The sequence below is a fragment of the Bufo gargarizans genome, chromosome 2, assembly GCF_014858855.1.
Source record: "Bufo gargarizans isolate SCDJY-AF-19 chromosome 2, ASM1485885v1, whole genome shotgun sequence".
Taxonomy (NCBI): domain Eukaryota; kingdom Metazoa; phylum Chordata; class Amphibia; order Anura; family Bufonidae; genus Bufo; species Bufo gargarizans.
In genome coordinates this window covers 370,646,478-370,665,328 of record NC_058081.1, presented here as the reverse complement: position 1 = coordinate 370,665,328, position 18,851 = coordinate 370,646,478, and the positions used below count along the sequence as shown (strand labels likewise).

Here is an 18,851-nt window from a genome sequence, read left to right as displayed (position 1 = left end):
CATCTCCTTCCTCCCACTCTCAGTCATCTAAGTCCACCCCTTTTAATCGGATGCTGTGGTCCTCCTTCTGTCCGTCAGTAGTGTCCCAGCTGTCCATAAGAACAGAGCTCTGATGTTAAGCACAACACTTAACATGTAACATGTAACTTAAAACATTGAAACAAACAGATCTGACAATACAGACATGAACACACAAAGGGCCCATAAGAAACTTCATTGACTTCAAATAAAAAAAAATGTACAGCTCAATCAACATTGTTGGCACCAATAAAACCCAAAAATCTTCCAAGAAAAATAAAATGAAATTCTCAATGCGCATATTAAATGAAAACAAATATCGTTCTCCATACACATTCACATTTTCATGTACTCCTTTTCACAAACAGCTCATAACCACGTCCTTATACATAAAATATGAATTGCATACACCGCTCTCCTAAAAACATCCATTAGTCTTCACACATTTTCAACTCAACTACAACTCAAAGCCACACCCATTCACATTCCACTGAATCATTTATGTCTTCCAACCCAGCCACACAGTTTTCTTTGTTTCATCCCAAAACTTGCAGCACAGATAAACACAGCTTTCCTGGAAACAGGTAGCCACACCACACCCAGAATTTCTGATGGTCTATGTCGCTGTTGTGCTGTGTTTTCCAATGTCTTCTGGTTTTCACTCTGTGATTAATCAACTCTTATATATGTATACACGTTATAATCATACAGTAATTTTGTTAAATGCAAACTCTTGCAGACCTCCGCAACACAGTAAAACAACAATGCAATGTCCTTAAAACTCTATGCAAATAGTCAACTTCAGTCCGTACACTTACCAGGACATCAGTATCCTTATATGAACTCTAATATTCTTATACTTTAAAAGAACTTTAAAACAACTTTAAAAAGAGTCAAACCAAGCTCCGTCCTTGTCTCCCTGAGACAATATTATCTAGTGCGCAATATATTTTCTCTGAGTGATCCTCATGGCGGACTCCCGGAGTCCCCGGGTCACTCCCTCAGACTCCCGGAGTCTGTTCCCTGTATCCCTGATACAGTGATTATACTAGAAGTTGTAGGTTCTACTTACTAGATCGAGACATGGTCCTCGGATCGGCCAGAGGACAATAACAGATGTCTTTCTCACTGGACCCGAGGATGACCTTCTCGATCCCGGACATGAGCCCCCAAACTATTAGGAAATCACAACGTCCCTCTGGTACCTCTGGCACCAAACTTCTAGTATCGGCTTGGTTTGAGTCTTTTTCTGACGTCAGGAGAGCGCTTCACTCAGTAGGGAATAACAGACACAACAATGATGTACTGAATGAACGCTCTGAAGTTTATTTTTAATGCACACAGGTTATATAGAGGGGGTTTTACCCCCTTTATTAGCATATCAACGCAAGTTATTCATTCAACTTATCATATTAACACGTTCTATTCTACTGGCAAAAAAAGAACAACAAAAGCGGAACTTCCATATTTGGAATAATATCCGGGAGTAGTGCCAAAGAGATAAGATTCATGGTTACAGAGAGAAACTTAGCAGAAAGCAGAATTAGTTTTAACATATAAAAACATGGATTCCTTTCAGTGAGTGTCTTCTTTTCTTTTCTTGTTTTTTCTTTTTTTCCGGAGAAGGTGGAGGAGAGAAGGTCTTTGGTTCCTGGCAACTCCATTTTAAAGGTAAGTTTTCCTTCGGGCTGTCACTGTGCATGCACGTGTCAGTGATGTCTGAGATATCGATCCTCTCTGGGCTCATGCTCGGGGCTGCGCTGAAGACCTGAGAAGAAGATCCTGGAGCTTCATCCGAAAAGTAAAGTTTATCGGATAGGCATTTTTGTTGCGAGGTGACTCCTCCTTTAGATTCAGCTTTGTAGATGAGTTGCTTGAGAAGGTCTTACATAGGTAAGTATGACATAGGTCCTGTCTGTTTGTTGTCCATTGCCGTGAATGCGCACTAACTGCTGTTTCCTTCTTTAATAGGTACCTGAAATGTCTGTTGAAGAGCAGGACCAATCATCATTCACCAAGGGCACCTGCAACTTTCCCCAGAACTCATTCACCGATGACTTCTCCAATCAGATCCTGTTGCCAGGTAACATAGTAACATAGTACATAAGGCCGAAAAAAGACATTTGTCCATCCAGTTCAGCCTGTCATCCTGCAAGTTGATCCAGAGGAAGGCAAAAAAAGTCAATTTTCCTCACTTCAGGGGAATAAAAATTCCTTCTGACTCCAATCAGGCAATCAGAATAAATCCCTGGATCAAAGATATCTCTCTAGTAACTATAGCCTGTAATATTATTACGCTCCAGAAATACATCCAGGCCCCTCTTGAATTCCTTTATTGTACTCACCATCAGCACCTCCTCAGGCAGAGAGTTCCATAGTCTCACTGCTCTTACCATAAAGAATCCTCTTCTATGTTTGTGTACAAACCTTCTTTCCTCCAGAAGCAGAGGATGTCCCCTCGTCACAGTCACCGTCCTGGGAATGAATAGATGATGGGATAGATCTCTGTACTGACCCCTGATATATTTATACATATTAATTAGATCTCCTCTCAGTCGTCTTTTTTCTAAAGTGAATAACCCTAATTTTGATAATCTTTCAGGGTACTGTAGCTGCCCCATTCCAGTTATTACTTTAGTTGCCCTCCTCTGGACCCTCTCCAGCTCTGCTATGTCTGCTTTGTTCACTGGAGCCCAGAACTGTACACAGTACTCCATGTGTTGTCTGACTAATGATTTGTAAAGTGGTAGGACTATGTTCTCATCACGGGCATCTATGCCCCTTTTGATGCAACCCATTATCTTATTGGCCTTGGCAGCAGCTGCCTGACACTGTTTTTTGCAGCTTAGTTTGCTGTTTATTAAAATTCCTAGATCTTTTTCCATGTCAGTGTTACCGAGTGTTTTACCATTTAATAAGTACGGGTGACTTGCATTATTCCTTCCCATGTGCATAACTTTACATTTTTCAGTGTTAAACCTCATCTGCCACTTATCTGCCCAAGCATCCAATCTATCCAGATCGCTCTGTAGTAGTATACTGTCCTCTTCAGGTATACTGTCCTCTTCAGGCAAGAAATTATTAACTTTATTATACACCACCTACACCTATACAATGAACGGAATCCTGCCATCATGTGTTCCCTTCATTGTATACACAATTACGGGCTCATACATGATGTTCTGCAGCATCTGGGGTGTATTAGGCTTTGCTTACATCTGTGCTAGTGACTTTCACTGTTCTGCTCTGTCATAGGAGCGCTGTAGTGCTGGCACATCACAGATCACAACACCTGATGGATTCTGCTGACTATGATGAGATCTGATGGGTTTCCATCATGGAGCCTGTCAGGCTCCAAAATATTTTCCAGCATTTATGACCTGATCTCCAACGGAGACCCCTAACACAGATGTGATCTAAGCCTTATGTGTATGAGTATAAAGCTTCATTCTAATACTGTACGGAGCAGAACTGTACCTTGGAACCAAACCCGAGTTCGGGAAATGTTTTTTACAGTACAAATTAATATATGAAGTTATCTCGCGAGACGTCGCAAAGTAATAACTTCGGCTCATCAGAGCCAATAGATTCTAATACTGCATGGAGCTCCTGCTCTGTACAGTATTGGAACAAAGTTTTATGCGAATCGACTTCGGATGTCCCCCACATTGTCCCAGAAGCAATAATGCCCCCATAGTGCCCATACTAGTAATCATGTTCCCCATAGTCCTCCCAGTAGTAATAATTCCCTCTATAGTGCCCCAGTAGTAGCAGAGCCCACCATAATGCCCCAGTGGTAAATATGCTCCCTTATAGTGCCCCTAGTAGTGCTTATGCCCCCTATAGTGCCCCAGTAGTAATAAAGTGACCACAGTGCCCCCAGTAGTATTAAAGCCCCCCACAGTGAGTCCCAGTAGTAAATATGTCCCCTTATAGTACCCCAGTAATACTAAAGCTCACCATAGTGCCCCAGTAGTACTAAAGTCCACCATATTTCCCCAGTGGTAATAAAGCCCACCATAGTGTCCCTTTAATTTAAAGCCCACCATAATGTCCCCAGTAGTATTATAGCCTCCACAGTCCCCTCCAGTAGTAATAAACTCCCCATAGTATGCCCCAGAAGTAAAAATATCCGCCTATAGTGCCCCCAGTATTAATAAAGCCCCTATTATTGTTCTCGGTAGAAGTAATGTCCAATTATAATGCCCTCAGTAGTATTAATGCCCCTATAGTGCCCCCATTAGTAATAAAGCCCCCATAATGTAACAAAAAATGCCTCCAGTTGTGGTTCCCTAGTTATAGCAACAACCCCCCAAAGTACCCCCGTAGTGCTGCCCCAGGTATAATAATGCCCCCAAAGTGCCCCAGTTAAAATAGTACCCCCAGTTATAATAATGACTCCCCTCATAGTGGCCCAATAGTGCAGTTTATAGATGAAAATAACAAACACAACTACCGTACTTACCTCCATGGCACTGTCAGTGATCCTGTGCAGGAAATAGACTACTCCTGGTCTGTGTCCTGTGCTGCTTGCAGCCTACTAAGGCATAGTGCTGATTATGATTAGAGATGAGCAAAGTTTAAAAAAATTAGAATTGCCGATTTGCCGAAGAAATTCAGTTTGTTCGAAATTAATTCATCATGAATCGCTATAAATCAGTATATCTGTACATCATGGTGGCTGAGGGAATGTATGGAGCGAGCTTCTGCAGTAAGCCTGCTCCATGCACACGGGTGCGTATCATACAGCAGACACCCAGCCGCAATGATGAGGAATGGCAATTCCATGAACCCATCATTTAACTCCTCAGATACCTCCATCAACACTGATCGCAGCATCTGTGAGGTAAGACAGAGGGATGTGGCTCCCTCGTGTCTTCCAATTGGAGCCCCCGCAGTGAAATCGCAGGGGTCCAATTGGTTACCATGGCAGCCTGGATGCTTTTGAAGCTCCCCATGGCTGCTATGGTAACCTTCCTGCTGCGCTGTGCACAAGGCACAGCTCTGCAAGGAGCAAGTAAAAATGCTATTCACTCTAATAGATTTATATTAGGGTGAATAGGACAAGGGATCAAAACATACCAGGTTCTAGCCTCTAAGGGAGTTAAAAGTTGTCACTGTAAAAGTAAAAAAAAAAAAAATACTAAAAGGTTAAATCACTCCCCTTTCCCAATATTACATATAAAAATATATAAAAGAAACATATTATGTATCGCTGTGTCTGGAAATATCTGAATATTAAAATATTAATAAAAATTTCCTGTGCGTTGATCGCCATAATAGAAAAAAAACATGTTTCGCCTTTTTTTGTCGTCCCCCCCCAAAAAAATTTGAACGTACGTATGTACCACAAAAATGATGCCAATAAAATCTAAATTTCGGCCTGCAAAAAATAAGCCCTCATATAGCTCTGTTGACCAAAATATAAAAAGTTATGGTTGTCAGAAAATGGTGATGCATAGAACATTTAGATATTTTTCAAAGGTTTTTATTTTTTTAAAGTAGTAAAACAAAAAAATGTACAAGTTTGGTATTTCAAGTCAATGGGTCCGCCAAAAATACTGAACGCACACGATACACATCCGAATGTAATCCGTATTTCATCCGTATTTTGCGGATCCATTTTGCCCATCCAATATTGCTCATGTGTTTGGTGATTATAAGTTACTGTTTCCATTTCCGATCCGCAAAAAATTGATCAAATACGGAAACCATACAGATATGTGTTGTGCAATAACGGAACGGAAGAGGACTTAAGCCAGAGAAAAAAAAAACTCAGATACTGAACAACAGATCCGTGAAAAACGGATAGCAAAACAACAACGGTCGTGTGCATGAGCCCTAACGTTGTAAATGCCTCTGATCTGTCAAATGGAAAACTACTGAAAGAACAGAAAGTATTTTTTTAACACTGTAGACATGAATCCCTTTAAAAAAGAATGATTTCTATATCCCAAGTGTAAAATCGAAAACTATACAAATATATACTATGAACAGGATGGTATTTCGCTTTAAAAATGTATTAGGCTACTTTCACACTAAGGCCTCGTTCACATCAGCGTTCAGTCCTCCGTTCGGCTTTCCGTTCTGACTTGCGTCCGTTTCAAAATTGAAACGGATTCATTCATAACGGAACGTAACGGACATATTTTGCTACGTTTTTAAATGGATACCATCTAACGGATACGTTAATAAACGGATTAAAAATGTCAGTTAATGTCCGTTCAATCCGTTTAGTTACTCCGATAACGGATCCGTTTTTTTCCTTTTTTTTTTTTTCAGTTGTCCCTCCCCTATCTGCATGCTATATAAAAATGGTGCCATATTGTGACATCCAATTGCTGGAAGAGGAACAATGCTGCCTGCTCATGTCCTTTTTTCTGTGGACTATATGATATGGAAACTTCGAAAGATGCGAATGTCATCCATGAAAAGGAGACGGCGATATTGGGTGCATCCCATTACATCATGCCGAATGACACGAGGTGTATATTCGACCCTTTATCAAGAACTCCGAAAACACCCTGTCAAATTTGCAGAATATCTCCGTGTAAGTGTCGCAAGCTTTGATGACCTTTCCCAACGTTTACGTCGCCGAATAAGACGGAAGGATACGAAATTTCATCGGAGTGTAACTCCAGAAGAACGACTCATGGTCACTCTGCGGTATGTATGGTACAGCTTTCCATTATTGCTTCTACTGTGTTTCAGAGCCTTTTTGTTTTTATTATTATTGTGAGTATATGATTAATCTCAAGAGAAAAGTTTTTAAATATAGTAGTTACCTAAAATATGTAAATGCATCCAAATTTGATACCATTTTCCGTTCAACCGCTAGGTAATGTTGATCTGTTTGCTGTGAAGGATCTTGAATTAATGCTTGTGGGACAATCCAAAAAGTTGTTTTGCTGCAGTTTTTTTTATTGTGAATAGTATTTGTGTAACAATTATGTTAAATTTTTTTATTTTTTTTTGTAGGTTTCTGGCTAGTGGTGAAAGTTTTTCCAGTCTTCATTTTCAATTTCGACTAGGGGAATCTACAATATCTTACATTGTTAAAGATACCTGCCGGGCAATTTGGAATCTTCTGCGTGAAGAATTTCTTCCCCATCCTACTTGCCAACAGTGGATCAGCATAGCCGACAAGTTTTATGAGGTGACACAGTTTCCCAATTGTATTGGTGCAGTGGATGGGAAGCATGTGAGGCTCTTGAAGCCCCCACGTAGTGGATCCTCCTTTTTTAACTATAAAAAGTATTTTTATGTGATCCTAATGGCAATTGTTGATGCAAATTACAAATTTGTGGCTGTTGATATTGGAGCTTTTGGACAAACAAATGACTCACTTGTTTTTAAAAATTCTAATATGGGAAAAAGGCTGTACTCTGGAAACTTTGGTATACCAGAGCCCAGGCCTTTACCAGGTACTACAAACCCTGCACTTCCATTTGTTCTAGTCGGAGATGAAGCTTTCCAAATGTGTGGAAATTTACTGAAGCCATATGCCAGCTGTGGTCTAGACTATCGCAAAAGAGTGTTCAATTACAGACTGACTCGAGCAAGAAGAATGGTCGAGTGTGCTTTTGGCATATTGACTGCAAAATGGCGAATATTCACTCGTCCAATACAATTGAAAACAAATACTGTGGATGATGTCATAAAAGCATGCGTTGTGTTGCACAATTATGTACTGACCAAAGAGCCTTTGCCTACGGAGCCACTGTCATTAAATCCACCAGGAGATAACATAGAAACTGGCCCAAGATCAACAGTTGCTGTGAGTCGCATGCGCGATCAATTTGCAGAATATTTCATTTCTTCAGCTGGATCTGTGCATTGGCAGGATGAACATATTTGAACAAATATTCTCTATTGTTTGTTACTGTTTGTTTATTAAATATGTACAGTTGAAAGTTGTAATTAGTTATGTACATAATAGTTTATTTTATTGTTTCTTCTTAATATATTGTTGTTTATTGTTGAGTCAACCATGATGTATCGGTCTACCTACATTTATTGCCTTGGATTCAGCAAAAGGTAAGCCTCTCCAAGCATCTCCATATCCCTTGTTTGTCGTTTTGAGTCTTGAAAGTATGAAAACCACTGACAAAGAATATTTGAAATTATAAAAGTATTTATTTAGATAAACATATTTTTATATTTTAATAATCATTTGCATAAGTTTACAAATAAACTTCCATAAAAGCACGTAGCTCAACACAATGGAACTAGAATTCACATAAGAAAAGGATAAGCTCTACCGTACATGTAGGAATAACAAAATGTCCATTGTGAAAAAGTTGTTCTATCTGTGACTGAAGTGTACACCATTCTCATGATTGCACATGCTATGTGATAGCATCATCATACCAAGTTCAGAATAATCACACTACAGTATGCACCGCGAGACATGTCTTCCTTGAGCGGGCAAGAAGTTATATGGTGACATGAATCATGCAAATGGAAGTGCACATTATCAGTTATTTCAATGCTGCTATGCACCAAACACAGGGCTACTGTGCATCATCAATATGATGTAAAAAGTGCTAGACTACAGCCATGTGGGTGGCACAACATGCAAAGAATCAGTGTAATCACTGATGGTGTGTCCTCCAGTACCCCTTTAAATTACATCAGCAGGTACAATTTTTTTTTGACAAACACCATGTCTCTGAGTGTGTTCAGTCTTGTGCATGAGACATTATATCAAAGAAAATAGTAATGACATATGCCATTTCTATTATTGTATTTGCATTGTTTTCAAGCAAGTGTACAATGGAGGATCACGATAGCGAGACAATAGCAATGGAACAACAGGTGGGAGACTGAAAAAGTCATCAGCTTTGTGCAGACCACGCAAGGTGGTGAATAAGTGACAGTATATAGATTTGTGTACTGTGTCACTCACTCACAAGTGGTAAACAAGAACTATCATCATAATCATTGCAGTCCATTACTGTAAAAGAGTTGAACCAATCTGAGTCTAGTCATGGTAGCTAATCTCTGTGTCTCTGACCCATGTGCTGATGAATGGCATTTTTCTCCTTAATATAAGGAAAAAAGACTAGTTGGAAAACTGTAAGTCATCAGCACCTTGGGAAGGAGATAAAGAAATCATGAATAATAAGGCCAATTACTCTTTTTAGGGTCCAATCTGCTATGATTATCATGTTAGTTCTTGAAAATCTAAACGTCCGAACGAGGAAATCAAACCACCTGCCTATATTTAGCAGCTTGTATCGGCTTCTGAAAGCTGATAAGTGCACAATAATTACACACATATCTGAAACATCCTTATTAATCTAATAATATAAAAGTATAAAACATATAAAATCTTTCAAGTTCAACATCATTAAAGTGCAAAAATTGACACAGCGGTCAATATAAACCTTGTGAGGTACTTATTTATAAACTTCCAAAAATTGACACAGTGGTCAATATAAACCTTGTGAGGTACTTATTTATAAACTTCAACAAATTGACACAGTGGTCAATATAAACCTTGTGAGGTACTCATTTATAAACTTTAAAACATAATATATATTTTGTTAACTAGGGTGGTGGTTGAGTGAATGGAGCCTTTCCTGGGGCTGCAGTTGGGGACCCAGCATCTTCTGCACTTTGGTCTAGAAGTGATTGCATGAACGAATGTTGTGGTCTGACATATTCACCCTGTTGTTGATGTTGTGGGGTATGAAGGGAATATGAATCAGTATCAGATTGGTATGGAACAGATTTGTTTGAGAAAGGGGTAGTAAAAGTGGTTGGAGTGGGAAAAACAGAGGTGGAAACACCTTCGTTTATGGAGATTTTATTTGGAGTTGACATAGAAATCACATCTGGACTTGGTGTCTGTAGACGTGTTTGGGAACTTCCAGTGTTGTTGGATTGGAAAGGTGTTTGTGCAGAGACATAGGAAGGTAGCTGTGATTGAGATTGGCTTAAAGTCTCTTGAAAGGTTGATGCAGGTTGATATCTGACGGATGTGCTATGGCTTTGAGAAGGTGGAAATGTGTGAGCCGTTGGGTATTGGTGGGACGTAGGTTGTCTTTGGGACGGTGGATGGCTTTGGGATGGAATAAAGATGTGGGATGTTGATGGAAAGTTCTGTAAAGCTGGAAAGTTTTGTGCAGTGCCTACGTTTTGGGCCTGTGGGAAGTTGTGGTACGTAGGTAAAGTTTTGGATGGGGGAAAGTTTTGGGAGTGGCTAAAGTTTTGTGACTGTTGAAAGTTTTGTGACTGTTGAAAGTTTTGTGACTGGGGAGCGATATGTGGCTCAGAGTATGAGTGAGCAGGTGGAGAAGTCATGGATGTTGGGTAGGAGGTGGCTGGTGGATACGACTGAGCCAGAGGAACAAAATTAGAGGATGGTGTGTGTTTAATATTCCAAACAGTTTTGATCAATGTCACTCGACAATCACAATTCTGCTCTGGAGTCATGTTGTCCATCCAATGACTTAACGTTAAGAGAAACTGCTGATTATGGTTAAGGGGTTCTGGACGACAAACTACCTCGACATGATTGATCATGGAAGTTAACTCTTGCTTATACCGAGTTTGCTCCTCCTCTATTTTTAATAAACAATCTCGGAAGATCAGTGCAAGATCCTCAAAGACTCTATGTGGTCTTCGAAGTGGCCTCGGCCTACTTAAAACTCTGTCAAATGCAGAAGAAATGAACTGTCGAGTATCTTCAATCTGAGCACATGTCTCAGTTTGCCGGCCGCGCGACTCCAGAGCAGAATCCTGTGACTGAGATGGTAATGAAGTTTGATCGGTAGATCGTCCAGACAATTGTTCGGTTGAGTCCTCATGTTCAACAGGTTCTGCTTCAGGAGGGAGTGTGCTTGAATGAGTCCTAAAATAGATAGGGAAATAAAAGGTATAATTTCTATATTCATAATTTTTTTTTGGCTTCTCTTTAGGAAATTTAACTCACATGCGCTGCTGAAAACAACGTTGAAGAAATTGAAGATGTGGTGCATATTGGTAAGGTTTCCTCCGAGAAGTACCCGAACCACTTGGCGCCGTTCGTTCATGATTGAGGTCACGCATAAACCTATCGCGTATTGACCTCCAGCGTGTTGATATGATTTCAGCTAGAAAATAAAGAACAATTTTAATAACCGTATATAATGCTATATATATTCTTTTCTGTTGACATCGGATTGCATAAAAAACTGTTGCCCCAGGCAGTCCAAAATTCTGCATTGTATTTAACTGTTATTTTGCCCGGTACCTGAATTGGCTGTATCAGTTGTTGAAACAAAGTTTTCCAAACAGAAAACTTATGCTCACTTCACTATTCTTCCAACTAGAAACATCACTATCAAATCTTCTAAAACCAAATGATTTAACAAAAGGAATGAAATTAATGTACCACAATTTTTTTTAGCCTGACGACTCAAATCGTTCCATGTGGGAACCAAATTGGCATAGACCTCTTGCCATTGTCGACGAGTCGTGTTGTGGTCCGAGTGCTTGGGGTCTGTTTGGTCCCATAGAGCTGGCCTTGCTTCTACTAGCTGTATTAGCAGTTCACAGTTTATGATTGGGAGAAATTGCCTATCTTCCTCGTCCAATTCTTGCTGTCTACCCTATTTGGTTTAAAACAAATGTTATCATTACCTATAAAAGCTACCTGCAATTCCGATAGCACTTAAGTCTTTTGGATAAAACTTGTATAGCGAATATGTTGCATGTGCCAACCACTGCCCACTGCATCTTTTGTTTTAATAAAAAAATATAAACATTTTTTGGGTTTCCTTGTATTTGGTCTTTGGGTGTGAACGGCTATAAAGATATAGACTTGGCGAGCGGGTCATTGCTTTTTATTTTATAAGAGAGTAGCCCCTGTTCATGGTATGTCCATTATGGCATAAGCAACACTTAAACTTTGGTTTGGGTAAAACAAATGTCTCCAATCCTCATGGTCATTTGTTCTAATAATAAAAAAAAATTGAGGTATGATGGCCACGTTATCTTATAGGTGATATAAGATACTGTATACTGAGGGCAGTGTGGACAGCTCACATCACAGCACATGTGCCTACTCACACGGCCTACACGTCCACCACGACTGCCACGACCACGTTGTCCGCGACCACCACGCCTGGAAGTTCTTTTTTGAACAGGTGATGGATTTTCAATTTGACTGTTTGGGTCCTAATAAATAATTTAGTTATCACAAAAGAAAATTGATTTAGTTAGAGAACCTAAGTATAGATATCACATCATCGTCGTTATGACGTCTACTTTGCGGATTTTCTATTGAATGTGTACCCTCCTGTGTCTGAATAACAAACACAGTTTTCTATTCAGTGAAAATTGCCATCTGCCTGCCCTGCAGCAACCAAAATGCCATATACACTATTTCAAATCTTGTTGCCAATACATTGGCCTATCTATCCTTTTGCGGTGTTGGCAAATCATGTACCTTTCGAGTTTATATCCATTGTACCAATTATGGATGTGTAGAAACCAAAAAAATCTAAATATAACATTCCACACTTACTGACTCCATTGGTTCAGGAGAAAAACGCAATTCCTCGCCAGCAGAGGATTCAGTGTCGGAGTGTCCCTGAAATATATAAATATGTATTGTGGTTCAAACATATTTATTATTTGGATCATTAATAATAGATTTTTATTTAAAGATTTTTACCTGCATGTGAAAGGAGGGGGTACTTCGACTGCAAACCGAAGGAGAAGGCGAAGACATCTGAAAACGTTACAGAAACATTATAGACAAGAGCTTATAGACATATTTCAACATACACATTGGCACAAGATGCAACAAGGGTAAAAACAGGGATTAGTCAAAACACAAAATTGCTCCTCTGGTCATTAAAATTATATCAACCTTATAGCATTCCCCAGTAGCATTATAGCATCCCCCAGTAGCCTTATAGCATCCCACGGTTGCCTTATAGCATTCTCCAGCAGCCTTATAGCATCCCCCAGTAGCCTAGTAGCACCCCCGCAGTAGCCGAATAGCATCCCCCACTTGCGCAATAGCATCCTTCAACAGTAGCATAATAGCATTCCCCAGTAGCCTTATAGCATCCTCCCATAGCCTTATAGCATCCACAGTTTCAAAATATTTGCCCCCAGTAGCCAAATAACATGTCCCAGTAGCGTAATAGCATCTCACAAAAGACTAATAACATCCACCATGTGCCTAATAGCATCCACAGTTTCAAGATATTAGCCCCCAGTAGCCAAATAGCATGCACCAGTAGATGATCGAAGTAAATACTTTTCAATTGCATCAATTCATACCCTTTTCTTGAGACTTTCTCCAACTTGCACATCAGCCTTCAGAAATGGTGAGGAGTAGCGCTCACGTGACTGTCACATGACACTCCCTTGTTTTCCTGTCTTCGTTTGTAAGTTCCTGTTTGTTCTGCGCATGTTCAGCAACAAAAAAAACGTACTTTAGGAACGCTATGTCCGCGAAATAAAAATTGAACAATCCGTTTCTCATTTACTACAATGAACGTGAATGGACGCTCCGTCAAGAATCCGCTTTTCTGAACGTAGAAAAAAATCCTGCAAGCAGGATTTTGTTTTCCGTCTGAAAAAACGTATTCCGAACGTATTACCAACTAACGGAGTCAAACGTATGCATACATACGTCAATTAGTTTCTATGGGAGGTTGAACGGATACGTTTTTAGATTTTTTTTTCTACTTCCGGACGGACTACAGGAACGGAGAGCTTGAACGCAGATGTGAACATAGCCTTAAGGATCTCAATACCGGAATAAAATGGTTCAGTTTTGTCCCCATTCATTCTGAATGGAAAGATCCGTTCAGGATGCATCCTGTCTTCCGTTCCTGCAGCATTCAGTTTTGCGACCAGAGAGCCTAAAAATACGGATCCATCACCCATTGACTTTCAATGTATTTAGTGACAGATCCATTTATTTCCGTTTTGATTTCACACAACCACATCCTGACGGAACGGATGCATCCTGATGTGCAAAATCATGCTATAAGGGAAAATAATACAGTAAATTGACTTTTATCAATTTACTAACATCATTTCCTAGAAACCATGCGTGAAAATCGCATAGCATCTGCACTTGCTTCTGGATGCATCCCCATTCATTTCTATGGGGCATGCGTTGCGTGAAAAATGCAGAATATAGAACATGCTGCGATTTTCACGCAACGCACAAGTGATGCTTGAAAATCACCGCTCATCTGAACAGCCCCATTGAAGTGAATGGGTCTGGACTTGGTGCGGGTGCAATGCTTTCATCTTACGCATTGCACCTGCGTGGAATTCTCACCCGTGTGAAAGGGGCCTTAGAAGCTGCAGCAGTTACAGGGAGAAAGCTGCAACAGAAAGGATACAGCCCCAAGCTGCCAGGCTGAAGATAATCTAATAGGGGCAATTGGAGTAGTGAGAGATTGATAGGATATCAGAGATGTAATATGGAAAAAGTACAAGCAAATAAAATAAAATATTAACGGAAATCAGAATGTTAGTACACCTTAAACATTTAAAAATAATGATATTATGGTTTAGTACTCAGGAAGAGTGGAAACGCAAAATGAAAGCATTTATAGATAATGAAGCCTAAGTCAACAAGAGGTAAAACTACCATAAAAAATGTATGCTAATAAGTCTGAAAACTCCAAAAGCTGTAGAGACCACCACTTAGGCGCAACTTTATAATGTCTCCTTTAGGCCATTACGTGCCAGATATAAAAAATCCACTATATCTAAATTACATCAACTTTTTTTTATAATTCTAAGTTCTGTTTTGGACATGGGGTTTATACATGGGTCATGATTGCAAAACACAACAGAATCGGATACTCAATGAATGGGTGGGTTCTCTAGAAGCTTCAATTGAGTTGGGCTCTACTGTTACTACAGTACAGCTGGGGCTCATGCACCTTTAAAGTGTGTACCCCATGGAAATAGTGGTCTGCAATGCACGGGCACCGGCCATTTACCCGCTATTTATGCATGCGGACCTATTCACTTGAATGGGTCCGTGATCTGCAAGTTTCAGTCTGCACTGAAAAAATATTTTTTTTGCAGTCCGGTCTGAATCTTGTGGATTGTGGACCTATTCAAGTGAATGGGTCTGTATCCGCAAATGGCGGGCATACAACTATTTGTGATCCACAGCATGGGCATGGGGCACACACTTTAAAGCTGCATGAGCCCCAACTGTACTGTAGTGCTTCCGATAGCTTCTGCTCTGTACCTCCATACCACATCTTGTGGTTTGTGGATCCATTCAATGGGTCTGCTTCCGTGATATGGAGTGCACACAGCTGGTGCCCGTATATTGCGTACCCACTGTTTGCGGACTGAACATGTTCGTGTGCATGAGCCCTTAAGCATATTACAGATCTGAAGAGCACCTTAGAAAGGATGTAACTCCTTGCTCCACTGTGACTGTGCAGGTGACCAGAGGACATTGAACATTCTCATGTTCATGCAACTAGTTTGAGATGACTTATACTTTGCGACCTTGCATGTGCCATGCTAGAAGCTAGCATTACAAGTTGGGCAGCGGGCAGCCAAGACAATGCCAATAAAACATTCCTCACCTCATTTACAACTCCATCAGCCTATATTGTTACCATAAGGCAACTGTGATTTTATTTCAAGACATGAAGGCTCCTATTGCTTTAACCCTTTCTTTACTGTCCACTAATAGCAGCAAAGAAAACATGACATAAAGGAAGAAACCATGGCAACAAGCCCCTCCCCATCTTGTGCCAGTATAATAGACCCCACATTCTTAAGTCCTCCCTCTTTCTTTGCTGCTGCCGCCAAGATAAGTGCACTCCAGAACAGTTATTTTTCCTTGTTTGTACCTATTTCAGTGTTTTCAATTGATTGGTGGTTTTGGTTTTATTAGGTTTTTCTTCCCTCACAGGTGTCGCCTATATATATTTACTTATAGGTCTTGTTATTTTGGCATACTTATATATTTTTCTCCCCTGCCGCCATTGCTTCCACACCAGTCTCTACCTCAGGGACTGGTGTGTTTTTTTTTCTTCCTTCTGGTGTCCTTGGACCCGTTTTTTCCCCCCCTTTCCTTGTTCCCCCTCTCTTTCTCTATCCCCTCTGCTTCTCCTGCGTCCGTCCGCCATTGCTCTTGCCTACTCTTCCCTTGGCCCAACCTCCTCATTCCGTCTCCCTTCTTCTCCTTATTTTCCGCGCTCCCTGGCCGCTCTGTTCTGGTGCCCACTCTTCGTTGCGGACGACATTGCTCCTCGTCTCGGGCCTCTGGTACCTATTTGCTCTGTTACCACCCTTGGGCTAAATGTATCCCCCCCCCTTTTCTGCCTACCCTTACTGCAGAAGGGATCCAGGGTCCTGTAGACCTGCTATAAATAAATCATTCATAGGGATTCAATATGTCCAGACAAAGGGTGCCCCTTAGCCCCCCTTCGCTTGGGGACCATGCAGCGGGAGAAGCCCCGGATAATCCTGGCCCCTTCCCCCCTACGGGAGTGGATAATCCCTCAGGTCCTTGACTAACACCATCATTGCGGCTATGGGATCTATGTCCTCCACACTATCCCGGTCCATCTCTGAAGCCATTTTGGCCCAACCCTCTACTTCCAGAGTTCAGGTGCCCCATGCCACCCTTGACTCTAGGTCATCAGCTCCTGACCCGTCAGCCTCCAGAAACTTTTAGAGCGGTCTGAATTTTGCCACCCATGATAGCGCGCCTATGTCGCGCAAAAGGGCCTGTATTATCCAGGCAGAAAAATCGCGCCCATGGAAATGTGCCAGAGCAAAACCAGACACTGAGTCTGAGTCGGACTTTGGTTCAGATGAGGAGGCTCAGACTGACGCCTTAGGCGACGCGGATGGGGACCTTGGGGACGTTCCAGTGGACCGATCCTTTTCAGCCCCTTTGGCCAGCGGCTCTCTAGCTGAGGCCGCCACTGCCTCTTTGGCCGCCCTTATAGACCTGGTTGGTGAACCCCTTTTTGACCCAGATGCCCTCCATCATCCCAGGTTGGCGGAGTGGCTCCCAGTAGACCATGTGGCCAAGTACTTAGAGGCCCGTGTGCGGTGTCCCCTTAGAAAGGAGGCTCGCAATAAGATACGGGCGGAATGCCCGAGACCCCTGGTACCTAACAAGGTCTGTGATACCCCAGTGGTGGACCTTAAAATGGCACAATTTTTGGCCAAATCAGGTTGGAATCCCTGCAAGGGGCTAGAATCAGCCTTAAAAGCACACCAGGGCAAACTCTTGGATTTCTTTGGCCCCTTGGCCAAAATTTTTGAACTGGCAGAAACTGCTAGAGCTGAGGACAGGCAGGTGGACCCGGAGGAACTCCGGGGCTGGGTTCAACGCGCCATTTGTATTACCGGGAATGTTAATACTTCCCTTTCTATTGAAAGGCACAAGGCTATGATTTTTAAAATTGAACCCAAATTGGCCAACCTCGCCCTTACAGAGGCAGGCAGGGAGGCACAAGGGTTGCTCTTCGGTGATTCTTTTATCAAGGATATGGGCCGTTTTGTGGGCGCCTTTACGGCATTAGACAAGGCCCAGTCCTCCATGAAGAGGGTGTTTCAGAATAGGGCTTCTACCAGGGCCGGCAGTTCCAGTGGCTGTCTGTCTGTCACGGAAGGTGTATAGAAAACTAGAAGACACAAAATGAAGATCCGACTGACTGGATCCAAAACTAAGGAACAAAAGGGAGAGCCCAGCAACAGACCTGGCTCTCTCCCTATGCAAAAATCTCAATGGTAGATGATCGCATATCCTCGTACCTCGACTGTATAACACCTGAACACCCTATAATAGAGAGGGGACACGACCACCGGCTCCCTACACTGATACGGAGGGAGTCATGGTCACCTGGGATCCAGCAAACAGGAAAATACAAATTAATGAACAAAACTTATCTGTAGAAGACTCAGTAGTAGCATCCAGCATGCATACACTCCAGGAAGTTGTATAAACCACAAAGTGATGCAGTATGGGAAGGGATTTAAAGGGATGCAATCAGTGCAACTACATGACAGCTAAAAGAGGCTAACGAGATGAGAAAATGAAAGCAAAACAAAAGGAACCTCAAGGAGGAGGTTCTAAAAGACGTCTGTCAGAGCTTCTCAGATGTTTGGTGGTGACACTGTCCGGCCAGTCGACCTTCCAGACCCGAGGCTTGGGTCAAGGCTCCTTTTCTCAGAGGTCCTTTGCTCAAAGGAACCCCTACCCGGAGGTGAGGCAATCATCTTCTTCCTTCTTCCCCAATTTGTGTAGGGGGGAGACTCCGTCTTTTTTCTCATGTTTGGTCCAGCATCACCTCGGACCCCTGGGTTCTTTCCACAGTTCAGGGGGTTCCTATCACGATCGGCGTGACTATCACATACGTGACACAGAGGGAGGGAAAGAGGAAGGCCCTGCCCAAGTGAGAGGGAAGGTGGTGACCCCTGACTCACCTTGCGGCTGGCACCTGGCTGCCCTGACGTCCCTAGACGGGTTCCTCACCCGTACGCCGATCACGTGCCTAAAACCCTGGCTTTCCCTAAGATGAGCCCTAGATAGTAAACAGGGCGGTGGGAACACTAGTCCGCACCACTAGCTCTAAAGGAAAACACCAAGGGGAGGACAGACAATACAGACTAAACATATAATCCCAGGTGGGCGACAACAGGAGACAACAAAAAGCCCAACAGGGATCCGGAGGGTAGCACTCTGGAACAACAACCAGGATTCACAGCTCCAGTGGGTCAGTATAGAAGTCCAGGCAGGAAGCTCTATAACTGGCAACTAGAGAAGTGTGAGAGGAGAATATAAGGAGGTTGGGAGTGGCAGACAAGAAACAGCTGAGGAG

The 18,851-nt window shown here is 41.9% G+C and overlaps 2 protein-coding genes and 1 long non-coding RNA gene across 4 annotated transcripts; 1 reads left to right on the top strand and 2 right to left on the bottom strand.

The window, feature by feature from the left end:
- The first annotated feature begins 1,666 nt into the window (after nt 1-1,666).
- On the top strand, nt 1,667-7,876 carry LOC122925909 (protein ALP1-like). Its single transcript, XM_044277253.1, has 3 exons — nt 1,667-2,101; nt 6,301-6,684; nt 6,997-7,876. Exons 2-3 carry the CDS (start codon nt 6,374-6,376, stop codon nt 7,874-7,876), a joined length of 1,191 nt encoding a protein of 396 aa, XP_044133188.1. The 5' UTR covers nt 1,667-2,101; nt 6,301-6,373.
- A 1,315-nt stretch (nt 7,877-9,191) lies between these two features.
- On the bottom strand, nt 9,192-12,265 carry LOC122926175 (extensin-like). 2 transcript variants are annotated; one of them, XM_044277555.1, is made up of 4 exons: nt 12,251-12,265; nt 12,076-12,183; nt 10,958-11,117; nt 9,192-10,876 (listed from the first exon to the last, which is right to left on the bottom strand). In XM_044277555.1, the coding sequence occupies exons 3-4, from the start codon at nt 11,071-11,073 to the stop codon at nt 9,571-9,573; spliced, it is 1,422 nt and encodes a 473-aa protein (XP_044133490.1). In that variant the 5' UTR covers nt 11,074-11,117; nt 12,076-12,183; nt 12,251-12,265; the 3' UTR covers nt 9,192-9,570. The 2 variants fall into 2 exon arrangements, with proteins under 2 accessions (XP_044133490.1, XP_044133489.1); XM_044277554.1 differs by lacking the exons at nt 12,076-12,183; nt 12,251-12,265 and having other exon boundaries at nt 10,958-11,652.
- Nucleotides 12,266-12,276: 11 nt separating this feature from the next.
- LOC122926174 lies at nt 12,277-12,876 on the bottom strand. Its single transcript, XR_006387653.1, has 3 exons — nt 12,683-12,876; nt 12,533-12,598; nt 12,277-12,310 (listed from the first exon to the last, which is right to left on the bottom strand). It is a non-coding gene; the product is annotated as an uncharacterized LOC122926174 (long non-coding RNA).
- Between the last annotated feature and the right edge of the window lie 5,975 nt (nt 12,877-18,851).